At 35.1% G+C, this 26,814-nt stretch overlaps 2 protein-coding genes across 4 annotated transcripts; both read left to right on the top strand.

Annotated features, from left to right (window-relative positions):
• The first annotated feature begins 1,127 nt into the window (after positions 1-1,127).
• On the top strand, positions 1,128-4,656 carry Polr3B (RNA polymerase III subunit RpIII128). The gene has a single exon (XM_067274108.1). It carries the CDS (start codon positions 1,194-1,196, stop codon positions 4,581-4,583), a length of 3,390 nt encoding a protein of 1,129 aa, XP_067130209.1. The 5' UTR covers positions 1,128-1,193; the 3' UTR covers positions 4,584-4,656.
• Positions 4,657-5,038: 382 nt separating this feature from the next.
• Positions 5,039-26,698, top strand: MED16 (mediator complex subunit 16). 3 transcript variants are annotated; one of them, XM_067274107.1, is made up of 22 exons: positions 5,039-5,198; positions 8,115-8,261; positions 10,767-10,872; positions 12,190-12,282; positions 13,859-13,993; positions 17,461-17,566; positions 18,923-19,006; positions 20,174-20,254; positions 21,895-21,924; positions 22,019-22,122; positions 23,321-23,463; positions 23,539-23,603; positions 23,671-23,799; positions 24,430-24,525; positions 24,602-24,713; positions 24,785-24,924; positions 25,003-25,199; positions 25,269-25,383; positions 25,916-26,002; positions 26,074-26,139; positions 26,203-26,392; positions 26,459-26,698. In XM_067274107.1, the coding sequence occupies exons 1-22, from the start codon at positions 5,131-5,133 to the stop codon at positions 26,580-26,582; spliced, it is 2,418 nt and encodes an 805-aa protein (XP_067130208.1). In that variant the 5' UTR covers positions 5,039-5,130; the 3' UTR covers positions 26,583-26,698. The 3 variants fall into 3 exon arrangements, with proteins under 3 accessions (XP_067130208.1, XP_067130207.1, XP_067130206.1); XM_067274106.1 differs by having other exon boundaries at positions 21,853-21,924; XM_067274105.1 differs by having other exon boundaries at positions 21,838-21,924.
• Positions 26,699-26,814: the final 116 nt, after the last annotated feature.

Raw genomic sequence — 26,814 nt, 5'->3', positions numbered from 1 at the left:
ACAAAGATGCAACCGTTTTACCTTCGGCTTGGAAGTTTATAATTAGAAAGAAATTGTACGGATACATTCGCTAGGCTCAAAGGATTGCCTATGGCACTACAGATTTTTACGATGTATACATGTTCAATTAGCATATTTTATTGTATTTTTCTATTTTATTTATATCTGTTTACTGTATTTTTTGTGTTGTATTTAGTTTACGTAGTTATGTATCGCGCATGAATTTCTATTGTAATTTATTTTAATTTGAACTGGTTGTTCGAAATGGTATTCTAATGTCCTTAACCTGATGATGGTCCATAGAATAGGTTGAAAACGTTTGTTTTTCTGATTAAATTCAAAGTTCTCAGCGTTAAGGTGTGTTTGAAGTATTTTAACGAGTTTTAATGTCGACAAAAGGCGATATTAAATAGGTTTTTGATAAATTTAAACAGTAATATAATTATTGTTTCGTGTGACGCCGAGTGTTATTTTTGTAAAATGATGGGGATTTTCCGATCCGTCCAGATATGTCGGGCCCCGTCCCTTATCACTTCTCCGCCCCATTGTGGGCCTGGCTAAACCCATAATGGGCTTGCTAAAAAGAGGCCTTCTTAGTGCCCACCGGGCAGAATAAGTTACAAAAAGAAATGGTGGGTAGACTGTGAGACCTTCACTCATCAGTGTGGTGTTTATGGACAATTTTCTTCGTGTAAAGAACTGTTTCTATAAAACTGTATAGTGTTTTCAGTGTTTATCTGTTAATTGGCTAAGGTGGCACTTCACCGCTCTGGTGGACCTAGATTCGAATCTGGACGGGTCGAAAAGTTTTCGAGGGTGGTCCGTCTGGATATTTTGGGTTCCGTTCCTCACTACTCCTGGCCTAACCATAATTGACTTGCTAAAAAGGCCCTTTTAGTGCCCACAGGGCGGAGAGTTAAAAAAATATTGGGAAAAAATAAACGCCGCAGAGTTACAAATAATAATAAGACGATTTAATATAATAATAATTCATGAATATTATTTTTAAAGATAATATGAAAATTAGTATAAGTTATATTTAATACTTTTTTAAAATATTTAATTTATTCGCTATTTTTACGGCAGGGTGCGCTGTAATTTAAAATGGCGTCTAGAGACATGTGCATCGGCATGTTTTGCTAGCGAATTAACTATTAAATTTTATACGAATTAAGCATTTTTATAATTAAGTCATGGATTATTCTAACATGAGCCGCGAAGAACTTTGTAAACCCGTAAAGGAATTAAAAGATAAATGGAAATTGTTACCTGCTTTCCTGCAAGTTAAGGGTTTAGTGAAGCAACACATCGATTCCTTTAATTATTTCGTTAATGTGGAAATTAAAAAGATCATGAAGGCCAACGAGAAGGTAACAAGTGAATGTGATCCACTTTTTTATTTAAAATACACAAATATATACGTTGGAACTCCTGAGATAGAAGAAGGATTACAGATTACCAAAGCTACAAATCCACATGAGTGTCGTTTGAGAGATTTAACATATTCTGCACCTATTACTGTCGATATTGAGTATACTAGAGGTCAACAGAGAGTGGTGAGGAATTCAGTAACAATAGGAAGAATGCCTATAATGCTTAGGAGTTCGAAATGTGTTCTTACTGGAAAATCTCCAGCGGAGTTGGCGAAATTAAATGAATGCCCTTATGATCCTGGCGGTTACTTCATTGTGAATGGAGCTGAGAAAGTTATTCTACTTCAAGAGCAGCTTTCCAAGAATAGAATGATAGTGGAAGAGGATCGCAAGGGAGGAATTACCTGCCAAGTCACCAGTTCGACTCACGAGAGGAAAAGTAGGACAAACATCACTGTGAAGAAAGGAAATTATTATTTAAAGCATAACAGTTTTACAGATGATATTCCGATTGCTATTGTATTTAAGGCTATGGGTATAGAGAGTGATCAGGAGATAGTTCAGATGATCGGCACCGATGATCACGTTTTGTCGGCATTCGCATCGTCCTTAGAAGAATGTCATCAGGCTCAAGTGTATAGCCAGATGCAAGCATTGAGATTTATGGGTGGAAAAGTTAGACAAAGAAAAATGTTTGCAGGTGCTAAGAAATCTGTCATCGAAGAAGCACGCGATCTTCTAGCTGCTACGATCCTTGCTCATGTGCCTGTTGAGCAATTTAATTTTAAGTTGAAGGCTCTTTACATGGCATTAATGATAAGAAGAGTAATACAGGCTCAGCAAAACACAAAGTTAATTGACGACAGAGATTATTATGGAAATAAACGAGTTGAATTGGCTGGAAGTTTACTAGCTTTGTTATTCGAAGATGTTTTCAAAAGATTGAATGGTGACATAAAAGCTATAGCAGATAAAAATATTCCAAAAGTGAAAGCTTCATTATTTGATGTTTTTAAATATATGAGACAAGATTTGATAACTAATGGTTTAGTGACTGCAATATCCACTGGAAATTGGACTGTGAAACGTTTTAAAATGGAAAGAATTGGTGTTACACAAGTGTTATCTCGTCTATCATACATATCTTGTTTGGGAATGATGACTAGGATCAACAGTCAGTTTGAAAAAACCAGAAAAGTTTCTGGCCCTAGATCTCTACAACCATCTCAATGGGGAATGCTTTGCCCTTCAGATACACCTGAAGGAGAATCTTGTGGTTTAGTTAAAAATTTGGCACTTATGACTCATATTACAACTGATTTAGAAGAAGGACCTATTTGTAAATTAGCCTTTAATTTAGGTGTTGAAGATATACATTTACTAAATGGAGAGGAACTTAGTAATCGTAATGTTTATATGGTATTTGTGAACGGTAATATTCTCGGAGTTGTTAGAGAACATAAGAGACTCGTTCGTACTTTCAGAATGCTTAGAAGAGCCGGTTATATTAATGAGTTTGTATCCATATTTCCTAATCATACCCATCGCTGTATATATATAGCATCTGATGGTGGAAGAATGTGTAGACCATATATAATAGTGAAGAATGGTAAACCTAAAGTACTTCAAAGACATTTAGAAGAGTTGAATCAGGGACTGAGACTCTTTGAAGATTTTCTACGGGAAGGACTTGTCGAATATTTAGATGTTAATGAAGAAAATGATAGTAATATTGCACTTTACGAGTCTGATATAAATGAAAATACAACTCACTTAGAAATCGAACCATTTACATTACTAGGTGTCTGTGCCGGATTAATACCTTATCCTCATCATAATCAGTCACCACGTAACACTTATCAGTGTGCTATGGGTAAGCAAGCCATGGGAACTATTGCTTTGAATCAAAGAAATCGTATTGATACATTGCTTTATTTGTTGGTTTATCCTCAAAAACCAATGGTAAAATCTAGAACAATTGAAATTATTAATTTTGAAAGTCTTCCAGCAGGTCAAAATGCAACTGTTGCTGTGATGAGTTACAGTGGTTATGATATAGAAGATGCTTTAATTATGAACAAGGCATCGATTGATAGAGGATTTGGTCGTTGCCTCGTATATAGAAATCAAAAGTGTCTCATAAGGAGATACTCAAATGCAACCCACGATCGAATTTTGGGTCCAATTGTCGACGGCACAACTGGTAAACCCATTTGGAAACACGAAGTGTTAGATGCAGACGGGATAGCTGCTCCCGGCGAAAGAGTAGAAAATCGGCAAGTTCTCATAAACAGATCGATGCCATCTGTCACTTCGAATCCTATTCAAGCCACACCTAACTTGATGCAACAACCGGAATTCCGAGAGGTGCCATTAAGTTATAAAGGTTTAGTTTCGTCGTCGGTAGAGAAAGTAATGATTTCAACTAATAGCGACGAATCTTACCTGATTAAAATGTTGCTTCGTCAAACTAGAAGACCAGAAATAGGCGACAAATTCAGTAGTAGGCACGGACAGAAAGGTGTTATAGGGCTGATTGTTCAGCAAGAAGACATGCCTTTTAACGATAATGGAATCTGTCCCGACATGATCATGAATCCTCACGGTTTCCCATCGAGAATGACCGTCGGGAAATTAATAGAATTATTAGCCGGTAAAGCAGGTGTGTTAGAAGGAAAGTTTCACTACGGTACTGCATTTGGAGGAAGCAAAGTCGAAGACGTGAGCCAAGAGCTTATAAAAAATGGCTTTAATTATTTGGGGAAAGATTGCCTAACATCAGGAATTACAGGTGAACCGTTAACAGCATACATTTATTTCGGTCCAGTATTTTATCAGAAACTGAAGCACATGGTTTTGGATAAGGTCCACGCGCGCGCTCGTGGTCCGAGAGCCGTGCTGACCAGGCAACCGACCGAAGGAAGATCCAGGGAAGGAGGTCTGCGTCTGGGCGAAATGGAACGCGACTGTCTGATCGGCCACGGAGCCAGCATGTTACTGTTAGAGAGACTTATGTTATCTAGCGACGCCTTCGACGTCGACGTCTGCAACAATTGCGGACTGCTCGGTTATTCCGGGTGGTGCCACTACTGCCGTTCTTCGCGTCACGTCGCTTCCATAAGGATTCCTTACGCCTGCAAGTTACTGTTTCAGGAATTACAATCCATGAACGTTATTCCGCGAATTAAGTTGTCGAGATATTTTGAATGACCAAAGTTTCTGATTAAATGTAAAATTTGGAGTAGATTTAGAAAATTAAAATAAATATATTTCTTATATTGAATTTGTGTTTATTTTTATTTACTTAATAACGTCTATCTTTCAAGTACTGTAATTTAAATTTAAAAGATACAAAAGGTCTCCATATTGACTGTCACGTGATTAGGTTACGTCATTCAGTACCAAAATCTCATATTTTCAAAGGAAATTTTAATTATTAATACATTATTATTTATTTGGCTCTTAATTTAAGTAATAATATAAGTAAATTACGCTTTGAAAACAATAAACTCGAGAAGTCACGTGATTATATATCCAACAATCGATTGGTACGAAGACAAAATCTTCGAAAATAAATAAATAATTATTGTATTAATATCGCACGTCTACTTCAGTCAAATAATATAATAAACATCGGAATATTCGTTAAGTTTGATTAGTAGTAATATAATTTATAGCAATGGCGACTTCCATGACTGTTGCATTGTGAGTCATAGCAGTGTCGTTGGAGTGATACTCGCGCTTGTTTTTAAGCAAAATGGATCATATTTACACCGTTTCTAGACGTAATTGCCCGCCTACGACGGTTCCTACCAATGCTGAATGGTAAATTTTAACTTTTAATGCCATTTTAATGTAAATATATGATTAGTTACGTATAGGTAATTTGTCTGTGTGTATGTATGTAGGTATTTGACTGAAAGTAACCTCTGCCCGTTACTGTAGCCTGAGTTAGCATTGATGAAGTGCATTAGAAATTTTGGGAGGGATTACTTTTAAGTGAATTGTCTGTAGTCATATTCATTTATAAAGTAACCTAAAAGTAATGTGTACCGAATTATTTTGCTTAAAATCTGTCAGGATATTCTCTAACTGAGTTAGGTAGCAAATTCTACACAAAGACATACAGACAGAAAGTGGACACTTGCATGCATACAGACAGACAGATATCTTGGATGCATATACTTTTGGAATCAAACTGATCTGAGATTACTCTCATCGTTTGAATCGCGTGTACAAACTACAGCGATCCGATCGATCTCTATCTGCATATACAAATACTAACTAGGATCGTCTGGATTGCGATCGAACTAATCCGAGTGGAGGGTAGGATCGTTCGGATCGGACGAAAAGGATTTAATCTCTGTGGTTTAAGCTGAGCTTATAGTTGATGGTAAAGAAATATGTTTAACTGTGACCATGAAAAGTATTTAAAAGTTATAAATGATAAATACAAACATTAGTAAAATATCCGATAAACCGAGATGAAAAACTAAGTATTAAGAGAGAATTTAGCGAGATTGTATGGCAAGAATGTATAGCGGGCACTCTCCGTTTTGCCATTTTGCGAGCAATTTTATTCGCGTAGTAAATACGGTCATATTTGTATATTTTCTTCCAACTAATATACAAGACACAAGCAATTCGTATCATGTGACAAAGACGAGTATAACCACAAAATTGCAGTTCTGAATGACCCCAAAATTTAGACCCCTAGACTAATAGTCACCAAAATTTGGACACTGATCGACTCGAGGTTATGCAAAATGTTATGAAAGAAATGCAAAATGCTATAAATCAATAAATAATGTGAGTGCGACTGTCGTCCTTCGTGGAAAAGAGCCGAGGATCAGTAGACTTATTTGAAACAAGCGGCAACAAACTTTGCGCTAATTTGTTATAAGTAAACAAGTGAATTCCGTAATAAAAACATAAAATGGAACTTTTATTATCATTATTCTATCGATGTTCGTATCATTTTTAAAAATTCATTATAGTGAGTGGTCCACAGAATTCAAAATTGTGAGTTTAATGGTCCTCGAGGTCAGAAAGGTTGGCTACTGCTGCCCTAGACGACTAAAAAAGTCAAAGGAACTGTATCTCTAATTGTAAAATATTTGTCTTTGCACTATATAGTGTTTAAGAGACCAAAACAGTTACCGACACGGTTTCAAGAAATACCAGAATTTAGTTACAGTTATTATCTTCAGGTACGCAGGAATTTTTAAGCTGCCAGAATTTTTGGGCTATCAGTCTCAATGTGTATAGTTACATGCTTTCATTATCAGTCCACAAACTATTGTACTCAGCAGGGAGAGAGAGGTGGAAAGTGACTCAAAACTATAGCTTGACTTTGATTGCATCTCGGAAGTAGTCCGCGCAGTGGCATTTCTTGTGTTTTATGAGCTTTTAGCCATCTCTAGTGAAGAAGAAAACAGTTTTTTGGGTTCTTTTCAGATCGTTTGGAATTTTACACTTCATTTAACCCACTTTGAAGGCCCTTACAGGTCTTCAAAGTCCCAGATAGACTGATTTAATGGAGCTGTATCTTGTGAAAAGTCACTTGTAAACTGTCAATTCCTTTGACTTTTTTTCTCCTATGGGCATGGTCTACAGTTCTGATAAGATACCGACCACGTCATTCAGATCTGAAATCTAACTGATAAGTACTTAAACTTTGAAATGTAAACAAATACGAGTCATACGATTTTTGATAAACTAGTACAAATTTTAATAATTGTAAGCATATAGAGTTAATTATGCGTATAGTTTTGAGTCACTTTCCACCTTTCTTCTCCCTGCTGAGTACAATAGTTTGTGGACTGATAATGAAAGCATGTAACTGTACACATTGAGACTGATAGCCCAAAAAGGCAGCTTAAAAATTCCTGCGTACCTGAAGATAATAACTGTAACTAAATTCTGGTATTTCTTGAAACCGTGTCGGTAACTGTTTTGGTCTCTTAAACACTATATAGTGCAAACACACGAACACTACACTAGTGTTTAAGAGACTAAATTCTGGTAGATAAACGGACGACAGGAGAGAGGAGAAATATAGAGAGACGCATTTGAACATTACTTACTGTGACTCAGATTCCATATTTGAAGTAAGAAGTGCTTCTGCTTACAATGTTATCATCAATGTCTCTGCCATTTATGAATTAAGCTTAACAGTATAGTTATAAACAAAAGAGCAAAGTCATCAAAATAAACGAAATTTTTTACATATTAGCAATAGTAGATGCTGTAAACAGTAGTACGTTCTACCTCAAATGTTATCCTAATCATGATAAATAATAGTAAGACAGAAGGAAATTAAGAATTAATAAATTTGAAAATGTTTAAGAGGAAGGTTTGAATGAATTAATATTCATAAACTCTAACTAGGACTGTGGTTCTTAAAGTCTTAAAGTATAAACCTGGTGTATGCTTATGATATCGTAAGCATACACCAGGTAGTTTGCAGGCACGCAGTATTGATAACTTTGAGAACCACTGGTCTAGAAGTATATCTTTTCTTTGTAACTTGAACTAGTCGTAAGTTGTCTTGTAACTGAATTATCTGGCTCGGAAACATGCATGTGTATGAAGAGATGTATGGAGACTGCATTTTTTCTTATTTACAACAAAACATTGATTACTTTTATACAGAACTCACTAAGAAAGTGTGGATTACTTTTATATTTAATTAGCATCTATAGATTGTTAATTAATTAATTAACATTTTATGACCAACAGGTTAACCGACGGAGCCGTCGTTATATCCGTATCCAGTCGCAATACGATCGCCTTTACCACAAACACGGATCTTCAAGATTCGATTGGAAAAATGACTCGTACGTTTGTATACGTTGCGGACTTGAACGTACCCTGGGAAACCCACAAGTATTTTATTCATTTATTCATAAGTAAATTTAATGTTTTAAGACTGCTAATTCATAGAGTATAGTTTAATGATGAATTGAAATTTAATTAATAATTTGTTTATAATGTCGGAATTAATTAATGGTTGGCTGGCTGGCTTTAACAGCTGGCTATTATAAGTAAAACATCTGTTTTTTGGGGTCAGACACGCAAGTACAATCCGATTTCTTGAAGAATATGGTGTAAGATGATTGTGATCAAATGCCATATTTCATCCGAAATACTTATTTTTAATGGACGCCATCAAATCTCGTATCAGTAATAAAATTAAAGAATCCATGGTGAAACTAGCACTGTATATTCCTAAAGGTGTAACCTCAATTTTCCAGCCTCTACTCACCTAAACAGATGTCCGAAAGATTGCTTCTGGAATGGGAAGAGGTGATTTCTAATCGTGTGAGTATTCATATTGTGGCAAACAAAAATCTACAGGTCTAGAGTGGTTGTCGAGGCTTGGAAAGAGATCAACGATGATACTGTTCAATCTTATTTCAAGAAAAAATGGAATATGCAGAAAGAACTGTATACAGGATGACTTCTCTCCGAAAAATGTGTAAAATAACAGTCCCCAATTCTAAAACTCTGAAGAAACGATTGCGCCTGCATGAAGTAAATTCACGCAAGAAGTAATTTTGATAGAAAACACAGGTTTATAATTAAAAATTGTAAATTTTTTATTGATTCATAAAGTATACAGTATAGGGTTATGTATGGAATAGTATATCAGATAAATGGCCTGATGGCTGTGCTGGCACATACGCATTCTTTTGATGAAATTTTCCATGACCGTTTTGCATAAATGTGGCCGAATTTCATTGATACAGTGCTCAATTTCCTTCTTCTTGGAGTGGGCTTGTTGGTGTAAACCTTAGACTTCAAAAAACCCCAAAGAAAAAGTCCAATGGCATTAAATCACATGATCTGGGCGGCCAGTTCTGATCACCAAAACAGGAAATTACACAACTGGGAAATGACTCGTGCAGTAATTAAATTGTTTCTCGGGGTGTACGGCATGTGGCATCGTCTTGTTGAAACCACATGTCATCCACATCCATATCTTGCAATTTAGTCCCAAAAAACTGGATTATCATGTCGCTATAGCTAGCACCGTTAACTGTTATTGCCCAACCAGCTGCATATTCAAAGAATGGTTCTATGATGCCTTTGGCCCAAAATCAGCACTAGCAACACGTTGTGGATGCATTTGTTTCTCAACTCTTCATTACTTGTGGATTTTCCGAACCCAAGTGCGACAATTTTGTCGATTAACATTTGTACGAAAATTGTGAACTGTAGCTGCCAAACCTTCATTATTTTTAAAATATTGCTCAACGGTAAAAATGCATTGTTCTTTCGTGTAGTGCTCCAAATGGGTCTCTTTTTTTTTTTTTCGTTGGCAACACTTTACTGCCCAACTGGCACAAAATTGAAACCTTGCGCGAATTTCGGGACACCCTGTATAATCTCTCTTGAGATTCGTGAGACCGAAGTCAACACCAACAAGTCAGATGGTATATTCGGTGATTCAAATTACAGTATTGAACTAGTTTGAAATTAGGTATCGATATGTTTGTTATTGTATTAACCATATAATGTTTGATAATTATTAGTGTTTGTGCTTTAGCCTTTTAAATTTTTAAGTTTTTCATTTGAATATAATGGCCATTAAAGGCAAGGAAATATGGTAAAATTATACATAAATTAAATAGTGAGATGCACATTTTGATGCCAAGTTAGCACATCGTGTTTTCCTTAACGCTCGTCAATGTCGCTCCGTCAGTGATTCAGATTTCTGATACAATGCTCTCCTTTGGTTCCTCAAGAGGGTAGAGCTCATTATGGAAAACTCCTTAAGATTTACACTTCAGATCACTCTGAAGTTATTTTAACGAAAAAACAATGCCAAGAGAAGAGAACAATAGTGACTTGAAGCTGGAATAGACTTACCGAAAACATTTATCACATTAAGACAATGGCACTCGGTGATTTAATATTATTTTCGAATGTTTTCTAGCTCTCTGACTGCTTAACTTTGGCTAATCCGACAAGAACCATTCTCAGCAAAGACTTTAAGAGTTGTAATGGGTATGTGTTTCTTAATGATGTTCCATTTAAGCACAAACCACATATACAACAAAAGTCCCTTAAGATTATAATGGAGACAAAATTTCACAGTTGACTGTACCTTTTCTATGTTTACATACATAAATACTTATCATCATGTTACAGTTGCACTATGTATAGCTTATACAACTAGTAATCTGTACCATTTAAGGTTTGTCTAATGCTTAACAACGTATTTCTTGCAACATACCCCTCTTTGTTATGTGGCCAACACCTGTGTATTGCCTTATAACATACCGTTATAAGCCATTTATATTACAATATACAAAAAGAGATAACAAGTAACTATGTATAGAAGACGAAATAAGATTTATAATTAATTACTTTATTTTATATTTTCAGAGTTTTGAGCCATAACGAAATTATTACGTGCGTCGAATGGGACGTAAGTGGTAACAAACTGCTTATAGCCGACACTGTCGGAAATATACTGATTTGGGCCATGAAGGTGAGGAATGTTTTTAAGATTTATTATTAAGTTATGACATAGAAGTGCATTACAGAGAATGAAAATTATACACCATTTTTATTTAAATCTAATGTACACACCGATTTTCAAAATTTCAAAACAAAAAAGTTGTTTGACGGCAAATAAAATGCATGCTTGTACTGAATATATGAATACGGCATGTTGTGAAAGTAAGAGAATGTAACGGGTAGGGATTAACAAGAACCTTAAATAGAGGATGCCAAAACTGAATGGAAGCCAAATGCCGCCGGAAGGGGGACCACGAAAACAGCTTATCGATGAATTGTCATAAGTTAAAAATGTTTTTTATATGAAGCTTAGTATTTTGAGGATAATCTGCAAGTTATAATTTAGTTATATTTTCCTCAGAACTGAATGGAAGTTTTAGTTTTGTTTCTATTGGGAGAAAAGTAAAACTAAATTCAAATTTAACGATATTTCTAAGTGGAAAAAAGGCTATAGTAGCTTAGAAATATTTTTTAATGTTTTCGACAGTTAAGGCTGGCTTATGCGATATGATTATTACCGACGTTTTATTGTGGCAACAAGCTTTGATAACAATTCGGATGCTTACACAATGTGCTACACAACTTACAAGTTGTTCTGCATGTGTATAGTTACATTTGTTTTTTTCTAAAATGGTAGAAATGCAATTCTGATCTCTTCGTCAGTTGTTTCGACAATGTGACAACGAGTGATAAGTCGTTGCAACTCATCAAGCCAAGCTCACTAAGTTAAGAATTTGTTCAAACAAGAGAAAAAGTCTAACTCTACTGGAGATGTGATGCATGAGCTCTCTCTATCTGCCCACCCCTTCAACCTATAATCACAAAAATTGGCTAATGTTATTCGTGGTGCCAAGATGGCGGCTCATCTCTGATTCCAGCAAGGAAACAGTGGGACGCACGTTCTAACCTCACCTAACCTATTCTGATAATTATGGTAAATTATTAGAATAGGTTACGTTGGGTTAGAACGTGCATCCCACCGTTTAACTTGCTGGAATTGGAGACGAGCCGCCATCTTGGCACCAAGGGTAACATTAACCCATATGAAGTGTCAAAACATCAAGAAACTGGAGGATCAGAATCTAGCTTATTACCACACTTTCCCTACATTCTATTCTATCCAGGAAATTAAAATTGAGCTATTGTTATTTATAATAAACATTTCAACAGATAACATAAAACTAAATCACCAGATTGCATCTAATTATTAATTGATAATATCAAAATTCGTTCTAGAGATAGAGAGTGGCCGCACGCAACTTTAACTTTGTATTTTTAAATTTTTTAGGATTTCCTATTGAACGATTGGACCCAGATTTCAAGTGCTAGCTTTCGAGGAGAACATATTCTGTCTTGCGCTTGGTTTCACAATGGAAGAAAGGTATTATTTCTCTGTTATTTAATTATAATACTTTAATTTGGGTTTGTCTTGGTTTAAAATAGATTTGAAGTTTAATCAATTTAAGTGGTAGTAGTGCTAACAAACTGTAGAGAAAGGACACATTATATTGTGATGCAGTTATATGGCACAGACTTGTCTTGGAAGATTCGGAATGTTGTGTCACAAAATTGTTCCTTGGTTGCTGTAATTAACTTATATGCATGGGTAGTCGAAAAGTTATCGGAATTGTAGTAAAGCACTGTAATGGTAGGACACGTGGAAATATTTATGTAATGAATTCTTCAGTGTACACACACTTGCCCCATCAATTCTGCCATTGTTGGAAGCATCTATGGAAGGCTTGTGGAATATTCGGGAGTTCAGCTGTCTCATTTAACTTGACGTCCTTCGCGGGTGCAAAACATGTCTCCTTGAGAGTCTTTTCAGCCTGGACAGAGTGTTATTGCTTATTTCTAAATGCAAGTTTTGCATAGGTTCAAGATACAGTTTAGAGGAAACAGCACAAGTCACACGGAGGGTGGTTTCTTCTGCATCGTGATAACACGTCAAGTCATTCTTTGCTTGTTCTGTAGCAATTCCACACTGACAAAAGATTTTGTCATTGCCCTACCACTCGTACTTACAATCTTGCTCCGAACAACTTTTAGCTGTTCCCTATGCTGAAAATGGATCTCGAGGGGATTCTTTTTGCAACCACGGAGGACATCGAATTGATTGCAACAGCCAAACTCCTGAATATTCTAAACTTCTAACAGTGCTTTCAACAATGGCAGGATCAATCAGGCAAGTGTGTATGTGTGTGCTAAAGGGTCTGACTTTTGAAGATGAGTAGTTAAGCATTTCCGCATATTTTACCATTATAATGCCAGACCACAATTCTGGGAACTTTTCGACTCTCACGTAAGATGATTTTATAGCATTCTGCATTCACAGACCCATTTTATAAAGCAAAGTCTGGTGCACCTTTGCTGCATACTCATCCCACACCATTTTAGAAATGTTACTGTCTGCATCAATTTCTGATATAGGGTTTTCATCATCTGTGCAGACTGAAGTCGGATTTGTCCAAAAACACAGCCTGTTTAGACATGCAGACAGCAGCGTATCTGGCTAAACAGCCAGATACGCTGCTGTCTGCATACTTCACTTGTTATCAATGACTTTTTAAGTATATGGTAGGATTTTAAATCCGCGTTACATAGACGACAGTGTACAGTTCATGCAGTTTATAGAATTATTATATAGGATTTTTTTATATTATATTAGCAAGTATTTAAAATTATTTTTGTTATTTTTAAAAGTTTTCATTAGATAAACATACAAAATGATAGTTTTTAAAATTGCTATTCTAAAATAAAGATTAAAAATAGCTATAGAGGAGCTTCAACGTGTAAAATTAATTGTTTGTCGAAAATTTCACTAGCAGTTAAAAAGCAGGAAATAGCTTTGGCCCGTGTTGCATTCATGTTTTTAATCTGCAGTTACAGTCTCGTTAAAATACCAAGGAGAAAGTTAACCGGATTGAAAGACTTATCGTTTTATTAATTATTTACAGATCGGTTTGAACATGGAGAAAAAAGACAGTTCTTTATATCTTGAAAAATACACTCACGTTAAATTCGGCCCTTCGGTAAGACAGTTCGGAGGGAGGCCTTCTGACGGTTGCATTGCCGTTAGCAGTTCCGGTTTAGTAAGTACTCGAATTTTAATAATACGTATAATGATTATGTATCGATATAATATTTAATGGATATAAAAGTAAATTATATAAATTACACTTAAAAATTAAATTGACGGCGCAGTCTGTTGAAGAAGGAATCACTATTTATTCACTTTCAATGTTGCAGAATACGAACTTTTGATGACCAACCTTTCATTGTAGGATACTTGGTCATCAAAATTAAAACTTCTCTTAAAAACAAAGAAAAAATATCATAGAGTTAGATAACCTAAATAAATAGGATTTAACAATTTGGAGGGCTTATCGCACCAAGGCCGACAGAAAGAAGGACCGGATCTTTTACAAAAAAGTTAGCCTTTAATAATCACATTCAAATTTAGGTAAGGATGCACTTCGGGTACATCGGCTTACAAACACGTGGCACCAACGTAATAATTATAACACTAATAGTTAGCCAATACAAAGGGATATCTAGTATACACAGTGCACCGTATTTACAATTTTTAAATGTAACCCATATACTACGGAACTAAAACTATCGAGCGTAAAATTTTAATACGACGACAATGTGATATATCATATTATTCGGGACCAGTAAATGCCTTATTTTCTCCCACATTTTCCAATTTCTGGTAGACTGTTCCACTATTAATAATATATATTGTTACGTATATTAAAAACCAAAAAAGGGAGGGACACTAACAATGTACTTACTATTATTAAAATAATTGGTTTCCAGACTTTAAACAAATACAAATACACCTGATCTACAAGACTGTGAAATCAATTCATTTTGCAATGTGATGTGACTATACTCCCACATCTGTTCAGCATCTGTTTTAAGGTTATGTAAAACAGATGCCAATCCACCCCTCATGTAGCTTTAGTCCCACGTTGTTATTAATTCTAATGTCTTCCTGTGTTTTCGGAATTTCCAGGAGTTTGTGCGTAACATTACAGTGGGCCACAATTTAGGCAAACATGCTTTTGAAAAAGTAAAACAAATACGAAACGAATAAGATTTTATCGTTATATCAAGAGTTCGTACTCACACTTGCGCATTATAACAATGACACATGCAAATTTTCTGTAAAAGATCCGGTCCTTCTTTCTGTCGGTCTTGGTGTGATAAGCCCTCCAAATTGTTAAAAAATATCATGTTTAAAAATTGGAACTGGTAATGCCACAGATGTTTTCTTTACTTCCATCCTTACTACTTGGTGATAATAGAGCTTTTTATCTACTAGTAAATGTAGATTTTCAGCTAGTGTAACATATTGTAATGTAGTTTAATGTAAATTACACTTGTTTCAAACACTGTCAGCTCTCAATATAACAGGCTAATAGTGGAAAGCATAATACCAATTGTTTGTTGTATGTAAAGATTTTATAGTCAATTACAAAATGTTCTTTGTATGAGATGGGCTAAAATACACAACAACCCATACTGTGGTAGATATGAGAGAAAATGCAACACTTCGAGCGGGGACGTAAACAACTGTCAATGTCCGTGGACGTGCTACCTAGCAGATATTCCACATGCTAACGGTTGCAGTCTGATATCATTAGGTACTACGATGACTTGTTATAGCACAATACTTGGGTTCAAAAAATTCAACCATTCAACCATATTAAATCACTTGGCATCTTAATATTTATTCATATTGTAGCTTGTTAAGAATCTGGCTGTATTGTTGGACTAAATTTGGTATATTTGTTTTCAGAATGAGATGATACAGAATTAGAAATGAAATAAGACAGTTGCTAAATATACGTGAGGTCTGCGTAATTTTTATCATGGCCCGATATTGAAATGTCTGCTAAAAAGGCAGAAATTACACTGGAAAGAGATTTTATGTAGGCCGGCACAGGATTTTGCTGTGGCTGCGTGTGTTCGGTACAAAGGTAGACTTGTCATTGATTAAAACTGTTTATTGAGAGTGAAAGACTTTTACACAATCCTTGGTGTTTTGCCAAGTTTGATGAAAGTATGTGAAGTCCAGTTTTCTATATTTGATCAAATAGGTGTCCACGTTGAGAGAGTTTGTGTCAGAAAGAGACGGTAAATTCTGAATCCACAGAATAGAGAATGGTGGTCATTCTTGTCAAAGAGAGGCACAAGTTAAATGATGAAGTTGGCAGAGATAAAGAGTACTTTAACAGCAAAGGACTAATCCTAGAAAGCAGACTGATCAGATAGAAATGAATCAAAAACTCTCGGTGTCTTGGGGATACAGATTTTTATAGGATTTGCCCTTCGATTGTATGTCTCAATTGGTTTTCGTCTCTGGTTTTCACTTCCCTATTAGTCTCTTACTTGTTTTCAGTGGTAATTTGAGACTGGCTCAAGCTCCAGGAAAAGTCGGCACTGTCATTTAATTGGTTGAATCTCTGAAGTGTTAAAGACAATTAAACTATTTCCCACGGACTTACTTCCTTATTGAAGGTGACACATTCAATGTGTCACCCGGAACCAACGAGTGAAAATTTGATTATTGGTCCTAACCAAATCATGGGAAAAACCCAGGAGGAGCCCCCTAATAAAAGGGGATGATGACGATCAGGAGCAATCATCGTCAACCTTTTTTCTAAAGTGTGTGTTCCAAACTGCCGATTCCAGCCATTGCCACTCACCGCCACCCAAGAAGCCGAGATAAAAAGGATTACGAGTGTTTTAAAGGTATTTATCATCTCACAAATTCACTGTGAACTCTCTCTCTCTCGGTCAGGGTCGCGTTAGGGTTATCTCTTTATATCCCTCTCCCTTTAGCAATTGTGCTAAGTGTCTAAATTACTTTTTATCCATTGTGCTAAGCTTCTGAAATGATCATAAAACTTGTAAACAATATCTCGTAGAACTTGTAAATAATATCTATCAATAAACGGGTATTTTTGTTAAACGTTAACTTGTGGAGTGTATTTCTTTCGGGTCTTCATCCGCCTCCATTCCGAGTCCGAAAACCTATGACGCGACCGCTCGCACAGCGAAATTAGCAGCCAACCCGGTTTCTGTGTCTGTTTGTAAAGACACGGTGGTGCCAGTCTTGACAAGGCTTCAAAGAGGTGCCAACCCAGCGGTCACAGATCAGATCTCTGATCCAACCAGAGATGTTTATCGATCTCGGGACTTACAACGAACAATTGTGTATGTCTTTTCAGTAGTTACTATTCTGAGGTGCCAGTTGTTTGAAATTCTAATGGCAAACAGTTTATTAAAAGGAATAATGCTGATTTTGCCATCATTTCAAAGGAATATTGTGGTATTCGCTATCATTTCAGAACTACAAATGTGATCCAAACTATGTCTTTTATCATTAATAGCTTTGAGAATAAGCAATTCTGCTATGTTATATATATATATATATTTATTTATTTATTTATTTATTTTTTAAAAATTTGACATATAATTTATTATTTAATTGGAATATTTGCTGACGACAAGCAAGTTTTAAGATAAATTTAAATTTTTATTTCAGGTTTGCGTTATAATTCTTCAGTCAGATTACAACTGCACAACGAGCAAAGAAATTCTTGGCCAGTTTAGAAATAAATTAAAAGTTGTAGACATGTGCTATGCAAAAAGTAAGTACAGTTACTTTGAGTTTACAAATTGGACAATTCTATCAAATATATTAAATACCGAATGGCGGATCGATCAATGGGATGAGATAACGCAACACGTGGACGATCTGCCGAGGGAGTGTCTTTTGAGTGAACCGACCCCTATTTAGGCATTAGATGTGTGAAAGAACTTGACAAACTCCACATTGGTGGGGTCCAAATGTGTAGCCATCTACTAGCATTTGATGGCGTTATCCATTCAGTCACCAATTGGCCTACCAAATGAAACACATTTGCACAATTAGGTATAAGACGAGCAACAATTTAGCCCATTATAAGCAAGATTGACTTGCTATTGGATCAGCAGTAGGTGCAAGGGATAAGGAATGTAGTCTCATTCTATACAAGCCACAATAAGTTATAGAATTCTGAATTCTTCACAACTATGGGCCGAACCTTACCTTGTCTGGTATTGCGTGTTTCGTCCGACCTACAGGAAATTTTAGTTAATAAATTTATTAATAATTGAAATTGTTACTACATGCAAAGATGCTGAAGTTATTTAATAATAATAATTTACCGTGGATACAAAAGTCACTTCATGCTATGTCTTGTTTTTGCTATGCAATAACTAATTGCAATTGCACTGAAGTATAGGTGTAGTAATAGTGGGCTATTCGTTTGATTAGATGCCAGGCACCTCAATTCTCCAAATAGTTTTACAATTAGTTTTTATTCAACTGTATTTTCATGAATATAATCCACACTTTATCTGTGTTTAAAAGACAATTTGTGCAGGTTATGCTGATTTTAAATCGTAATTACAAACTTGTGCCTCTAGAACAATAGCTGGTCCGAAGGTATGTGGTAGGGTGGGTTGTAGCAAGAAAATATGGTAGTAAATTCAGCATAAAAATTGGCAGAATTCTACATGTTTGTTTGTATACATCGACACAATACATGCATGATCTGCGGGGATGTCTTCTGGAAGGACTTTCTATGGGAAATCGTCCTCAATTTAGGCATTATGTATCAGAGAAAACCCAGAAAACTGCACATGGTCAGCCTATTGATTAGGTGCAAACACACAACCATCTAACAGTGTTCAGTGGTTTTTATTCACTCAGTCACTGGTGGGTAAATTCTATACGAAATTCTGCAATTTTAATACAGAAAATACACGGTTATTTTTTACTTTTGTACAATTAAAATATGCATTAATGTTTATTAAGGATTTTAATAATTAGCAAATGGCAATATTGTGTTGAATATTTATTTATTCAGAAAACTAAATAAGTAATTTGAAGATTTTTTAATTCTTTAACAAATTAAGAATTTCTTGACTTTATAATACGTCTTTGCTTAATTATTTTTCAGACGGAGACTTCTTAGTCGTCGCCAGCGACGGACAGGTTCATTCTTCGGTCCATTGTTACCGTGTTGCTTTAAAGATAAATCAAGGTAAGCAGAAGAGAGATTTCATTTAATAATCTAATGTATTGCATTACAATTTTTCATTATCTTGTGAACACTTTATTTCATTTTATTTGTTCTTTATTAGGTTTTCTTTTTATAACTATTCATATCTATCCGAGTCTCTTAGACTAAATAAACTCCTCTATCTCTTCTTTTAAAAGTAAAATTTTCTGGCTTTTAATATAGCACTGATGTGCATTTGTACTGTAGCACTGATAGTACTTTTGTATGCATAATACATAGAAAATTGCTAAAATGAAAACAAACCCTTCACTTAACTTACTCCACCACATACACCCACCTCGTAGGAGCAACAATTTCTCCGTAGGCTTGAATCTGTAATTGCAATTTAAATTGGCATATAACCCATGCTCTCTTTTAAATATAGATTACCTGTGGATTATATACACAAAAATACAGTAAATTTCTCATCGGCAGCTTGTAGCGAAAGCTTTAGAATGAAGTTATCAATTTATTCAGGATTTTTTAGATAACTCAGAATTCACGACAGCAAAATTATACTTGTATCATTTTATATTGTTATCAGACCACACTAGAAGCCTTAAGATATTGAAAGTATTGTCCTGAAGTAATTCTTAAATATTCTATTTAAGAATTAAATGCAAGACAATGCTTTTGATGTAAGAATCACATTGTATTTTCATACAATTACTGGAATTGACATTAAATACAGTAAAAAACACTAAAGTCACCCAGACTTTCTTCGGATACCTTCTAAGTGACATTATCATCACATGTTTTGAATCACGTACAGTACATCAGAGAAGACTAAAGTGTTTTTCATTTGTACACTTGGAGATTCTAGAGGGTGACAATTGAATGTATGAAGACTTTACAATTGAAACTTCACTACATCAACATCTTTTTAAGAACATTTTCAATATTTTACCGATGGTCTCAACCTTTTTCTGGGGTTGCTCATTTTCTAAGAGAGATTGAGGCTACGTTAACTGCCTTTTAATGTCTATTCTAGTCATTACATGTATGCAAACGATGGTCTTGTCATTAAAAGATCGCCTTTGTATCCAGAAGTATCCAGATGGATATTTTTAATTATGCAAACAATTATTTATTCATTTTATACTAAAATTTCCTTATTTTATATAATAAATTTAGTCCATATAATTTCAGAAAAGTGTGTTATCAACTGCCAGCCTTTCTCTAGTTTTTATTTAAGTTGTCATACATCTGGACCAACTATGGATAAACAAGGTAAATGCTATAAATACATTATATTTACCTGTATATATTCTCTATTGTTACATACATATTAATATATATACAATATATGTGTATATACAGGGTGGTCCAAAAAATACTTGCCAGTTTAATGCTTCATTATATCGCAATACTTTGTCTTCAGTGATCTTCCTCACTTTAGACACTACATTTTGAAGTGTGTCTCTTACATTTGCATTCGCAACCAAAGATCAAGAGTTAAACCCAATTTACACAAAGCCTGAGCAGCCAATGTCTGTTGTGGCTAAAATTCTTCACTCCGTTTCATTTAAACAATAGTGTTTGTCAAGTGACATTCATGTACACACATTAATTGCATAGAATAGAAAGAATATATTGAATTTTTACAGCTGCAAATTCAGAGTGGACCATCTTAAAGCATTATTTGACTCATGCAATATTGCTTGAATGACATGTGCACTTAAAATATGATAGTTGCATGACTGATGAACTATTTGATGTAAATGTTGGACATTTATACGTCCTAATTATTATAAAAAATAATAAAGAGAGGAGTACTTATAAATACTTGTTTGAGCAATTAGTAAATTACTTCAAAGGTAACAAAAATTTATTGAAAATAAAATGTAAATGCTCAGTGTATTAAATTCAAATTTAACTCTCGATCATTTGTTGTGAATACAACCACTACAGTAGCAAAGAGTTTTTGCCTGCTAGACAATCAACACTTCCAAAGTCTTTGAATTTGTCTCATATTTGTATTCTCAAGATACCTCTGTATAAAGAAGTCACACGAATCGGATGTGAAGAATTTCAGTACAGAGTAGTCAGTTCTACTATCCATAATGCAAACTGATAACGTTATCTCTGGAATAGTGATTTAGAAAGTTAAAATGTAAACAGGTTGTAACTCATCACGTGACGCAACAATGCTGGGTCACACAAGTTAGGGTTCAAATTTAATTAAAAGTACCAGGCCTGCTCTTTGTGGGAACTAAAAGAAATATATAAATTCAAAACACTTAAGTAAAGATATCAACAATAGATATTTATTAGGTTGAACAATAACAACAAATGAAAGTCTTATTTCTTATAATAATACAAGCTAAGATTCAATCTCCACCCCAAAAGAAATACTCAACCACGGTATACGTTGCTTCCGCTTAATCACTTTTCCTTGACGTGTCGCCAATGGTCGTCGTTAGGAATTACACCACATGCGGTAGTGGACAATGTAATTCGAAGAGCAGTGCGGAGCTGCACTGAGCTAATTTACATTTGTTCGCGTCACGGGACAGCCACAGATACAAAGTTGTATCTGCTTCTTAAATTTTTTTTCACATGAGGGTTTAGGAGGGTTCAGTCCTTAAATAAAAAGACCCCCGAAAAGAAAGTAACTAACTAAAAATAATGCCCAAACGTTCGGACATTGACTCCTTACAAGGTGATAAAGAAACAGCTTGAGTTTCTGTAAATTACACTCGCTTGTTGCAGAGAAGGCCTCATTTAAATTTGGCAGATACTTTTCGGGCCATCCTGTATATATACGTATATAAAAATAAGTGACTAAATTTTATTTTAACCTTATTTAACAGTTATTAATATTTCAGCATTTGTTAGAGTAACGCATTTGAAATTTGTTTTAAGAGAAGCAGCGGATGCAGTCGTGGTTTCTGCATCAGGTAATGATATTTTCAAATAAAGCGAGAGTAAAACTTTATATTTAAAATCACGTTAAAATATAAATTATATCATTTTATTTTGAAATTTTGATAGGTCCTATGGGCAGTATCGTCGAGTTGTGGGAATTGAGGGAAAAGCCTGTCACTTTTCACAAGATGTTCCACAGCACAGCTACTGATATTCAACCAAAAACAGTGGTTAGTAATATATATACTTTATAAAGGTATAATTATTTGGCAGTTCCTAATATGCAGTTACACAGGGCAATTCAATAAGAATGATACACTTTTATATGTTAAGGAATAATCAGTGAACCTGTAGCTAGGCATTATGCATCAATCACTAGAATAATTCTTAAAGTTATTAACCTCAAATCTGGAACCCAACGTTCAATGATGCACATTAAATCAATAATCAAATTTATTTATACTTTTTCCAGCTAGCCTTTCTCTATATGCGTTATCATCGCCTTAATTTTTGAAGATCATGTGGCAAGGATGATATATAGATGATGTCCTTCGTGTGTTTACAAAGAAACTGCACACTGTCAAGTAAATTTGAAACTCTTCCTTGTTCATTGAATTTCTTGTTTGGGCCTCTCGACACATGTAAACAAACTTAGCGAGGTCAAAAATCTTGTGTTTGATTCATGTGCATGCTTGTTGCATCTCCATGTATGATGCAAACCGAGATGATTTTTCACTAGGGATTATGATTGTGAATTAGATGATACATTTGAAACATGAAAAGTTATCAACGATTTGCACTTTTGTAAGCCAGACAAATAAAAATACTCAGTTTTTGTATTGCTAGATGCTAAAATTAATTAATCTGCTGACCTCTTTCCAGAACTGATGCCAATCAAATGGTCATCATTATGGCACAGTGCATGCATAAATATTAGTTCTGTGACATGACTATCGCCAACGTTTTGTTGCTCAAAACCACAAATTATTTCACAGACCTGCAATTTATTGATACATCGGTTGGACAATTCACATCCATCTTAGCTTTTTCATTTGTTGCATCATCAAAGTAATTAACAATGAGATCGGAATTACATGTTAGGTCATATTTTCACCACTCGAGGATAACGAATGCTGTTGTGCACTTCAGAAAAACCCTCAAGTCATGTTTCAGCTTGTCTGAATCGTCGACGAACCTTGTCGGCATATTTGTGTGTGCGACGAAATGTCGGCAATAGATGTATCATTTACTATATGTGTTACCATATTTTACGGACTATAAGACGCACTTTTTTCTTCGAAAAATTGCCTCCAAAATTCAAGTGCGTCTTATAGTCCGTAAAATACGGTATACTACTATAATATATTTAGCAATGTAACAAAAATACGGAGTAAAAAGCTAATAAATTTTTTACTTTATTAATTATAGGGTTGGCAGCATCATGCTTCGTCAACTGCACTGTCTTCCGTAGTCGGGATAGCCACTCCTAGACTTTCTATATACGACATCAGTCCGCCACCTTCCTACATATTAGTCGCATATAAGGATTGCGTAATTAAATGTTTCTATCGGTAAGACAATTTACGTAGTTTGAGTAACAGTAATTTTTTATACGACAATGTTTTTTGACAAACGTATAATTTCAGCGAATCCTTGCAATTGGTCTGTAGCATCAGCGTTAATACAGGAACGCACAGAAGAGACGATCACAGTGTGTATTTGTTTTGATAACATGTTTATATTCATAAAGAATATGTCATAACAATTTATTTATTTAGCTTTAAAACAATACTTTGGAGGAACTACTTTATGCGACATGCAACTCACGTGGACTGGTTGCACATTAATTGCCATCGACTCGCTTTCACAGCTGTTCCTGTATCGTTTATCTCCCATAACCGATCCAGGTAATGATAATTTCAACTTTCACTTGAATTTAGTTATGCTAAACATCTGTTTGGAAATGCTTACTGATTCAATTACTGAGAATGGGCATCACTCAGAAACATTATCTGTAAAGTTTCCAGTAATTTGCCAATCTTAGAAAGTGGGTAGAGAATAATCAACTGAATACCAACGACATTGTTCACTGATACTGGTCAGTCGGTAAGCATTTTCAAACAGACCATAGGTAAGCCTTTTAGCCTGTACAGCTTGAATCTCTTGGTTTCACCAAGGAAAATCCACAAGAATGAATTTCAATATTAATGTGGAACCTTTTGCTCTATGTTTTCTTGCTTGTGGAATCTTTGCTCGTTGAAAAGAGGTGGAACCAAGGAGCAAAAGGCCTCCTCATTGGCTCCTATACCATTGTACTAGGAAAAACATTTCTGTCCACAGCAGGAGACTGCTGATGTAATAATTGTCATTTTGAACAGTTTTCACTTCATCTTAGCATCAGATCACTCCAGGAATTGCCTGACACCTGGAAGAAATATGATTTGAAAGAATCTTCCTTACTGTTTTATCTTCAAAGCATGAATAATCTTCATTTGTGAAAAGTTCAATCCTAATTTTCAATTTGATTACTTTTACAGGTGGGCCAATGAGTGTAAATTATGCCATAACAATGTTAGAATATTGTTTAATGACCGGAACTGACTGTTGGGATGTTATATTAAGTCTTAGACCAGGTAATTGTCTGTTTTAAAGTTATTAAAAATATTAATTAATATTAAAAATGACTTGATAATTTTTCCTTTTACCAAGGACTGATCGAAACAATTTGTGATAAACTCACAGAATCGTTTAACAAACAGCCGATGGGCATTCAACAATATTGGTATAGTCGATTTTTAGCCCTCAAAGGATCTCTTTACAGGTATGACTTCAAGATATGTATAAAATATGCAAAAGCCATATTAAATTTCGATAAATTGTTTGCGAATACAGGTGTATAAGCACAGGACAAGCTAAAGCAGGTGATTGTCACGCATTAATTATGTTAAATGCAGTAGCAACAGCAATGAAAGGTTTACTGAGACCCAGAGACCTGTCCACGCAAGACAAAGGACCTGCTGAGAATCTTAATGGTGAGGATTTTATTATATAAAACTGAAAAATCTATTAAACTTACATTAAAATCTGTATATTTTTTTGTGTTTTTAAAGCTGTTATGAACAGTAAAGGAGCAGAAACCATTGTAAATATTGATAAAGTGCTAATTCATCTGGAGTCAAAAGAATTCACCGTAGAACCTCCCATTTTGCAGTCCCTGCAACATTTGACGCAGTGGGTGGCAGACACGGCTCTGTTTATTCTCTCCTCTCTGCCGCAACAGTATCATAATCACATGAGGTTTCCCGGAGTGAGTAGAGAACTCATTATTTGATAATCTAAAACAAAATATGCCTACTAATTAGAATTTTATACGTAGGGAGGACTCATAGCGGATCCAAAAGCGTTGAATACGCTTCGAGAGTTGCTCGTCATTATTCGAATTTGGAGCTTTTTGAGCGAGAGCTGTCTACCAGTGTTTACAAGAATGGCAGGTAAAATACACATAAAAGACTGTATTCAAGTAAAATTTCCGTTAATTTCTTAAAGGTTTTTGTAAATATTTTTCAAATTCAAGCTGCCATTTCTGGAGTGAAAATTTCTCAGAAATTTCTACTACTTTTCACTTTATGAGAGTTAACTCTTGATGATGAGTGTAGACCTGGGTTTTATCCTGGGAAATGCTAAAATTAGCATTTCTCAGGTTAAAATTAGTATTAGTAGCCTGATTAAACTAGATTTAAGCATGATGCACTTCTTCAACAGTGTAATCTTCTCTTAGTAACTTCAGTTTTTTCCTGAAATTGTTTTTTAAAACACAAATAGAGCCTTTACTCAAAACATTCATTGCGGAAATTCTGTTCTAGAAGTGTTATTTATACTTTAATTTCCTACAATAAAGTGAATCTTATCTGATCTTGCAGTCCTCTTCCTACAAGCTCTTGTTCTTTAGGAACTTTTTTGAAGAAAAATAAATATCCTTTGTCTATTTTTAATTTAATTTAAACTCTATTGTATATATTTCAGAAAATTTAGATGTCTTGGCTCTTCTCTTTGTCCTGTTGACCAAAACTCTCATGTGCCAAGGCAACGAACCTGACGAGAAGCTTTTAGGTGAGTAACCATTAAAGGTGAAATGTATAATTGGATCATAACTTACACAAAATTTATTTTATGCTTCAAAGATGAATGTGGTTTGCTTCCCAATCAAGTACTGGTGCCAACCATCGAAGTAGGAATTAATGCTCAAGGTAGGCTTTTAAGTTTCACTTCGTACAATTGCAGACATATATATAACCTTGCAAATTCTTCAGGTGTCGCAAGTCCCGCACTGTTTATAAACTCCCTGCCACTCCAGTTTGAATACTTCAATCAACCTGATTTCCTTTGTTACACCAGTAAGGTGCACGCGGTAGAAGGAACCATACCTTTGAATCACAAAGTGGACATCGTGCGCCACGTCAGCCTGGGAGCAAACCCTTCCACGGTCAGGCAGTGCACCAGGTAGGTTACTCCTCAATAGAAATGCTCTCACCATTGCATTTTTTACAAATCAAGTTATTTTCTCAGGTGCTCTTCCTCCTCCATGCTGAAAGCTGGTGCCAGATCAGCAGCCACCAGAGCCTGGGACCAGAGGTGGCTCCGTTTCTGCCCCTGCGGCGGCCAGTGGAGGATGGTGCAATCGACCAGATGATAGGCTGCAGTCCCTATTGTTTTCATCATTGTAAATATCCTGATCACAAAATCATTTTCTTTTTTACCAAATCTTTGTACTTTTTTTGTTTAATAAATTACATAAATTAGCCGTAATTTGCATTTTATAAACCAATAAATACATTAATAATGAATAAAGCTTTACTACGATTTGTTTAAAAGATGTAAGTTAAATTATAGAACAAGCGAATAAAATTTGCATATAAGTTAAC

This window comes from Centruroides vittatus, unplaced genomic scaffold (genome assembly GCF_030686945.1).
Source record: "Centruroides vittatus isolate TY-2023 unplaced genomic scaffold, ASM3068694v2 contig_526, whole genome shotgun sequence".
Lineage (NCBI taxonomy): Eukaryota > Metazoa > Arthropoda > Arachnida > Scorpiones > Buthidae > Centruroides > Centruroides vittatus.
Note: the sequence above shows the minus strand (reverse complement) of the source record. Positions and strands in the feature narration are given on the sequence as shown.

Coding starts and splice junctions, on each gene's coding strand:
- Polr3B (XM_067274108.1), top strand. CDS start 1,194: ATGGATTATTCTAACATGAGCCGCGAAGAACTTTGTAAACCCGTAAAG.
- MED16 (XM_067274105.1), top strand. CDS start 5,131: ATGGATCATATTTACACCGTTTCTAGACGTAATTGCCCGCCTACGACG. Junction 26,003..26,073: donor ACCTGACGAGAAGCTTTTAG/GTGAGTAACCAT, acceptor TATGCTTCAAAG/ATGAATGTGGTTTGCTTCCC. Junction 26,140..26,202: donor AGTAGGAATTAATGCTCAAG/GTAGGCTTTTAA, acceptor CAAATTCTTCAG/GTGTCGCAAGTCCCGCACTG.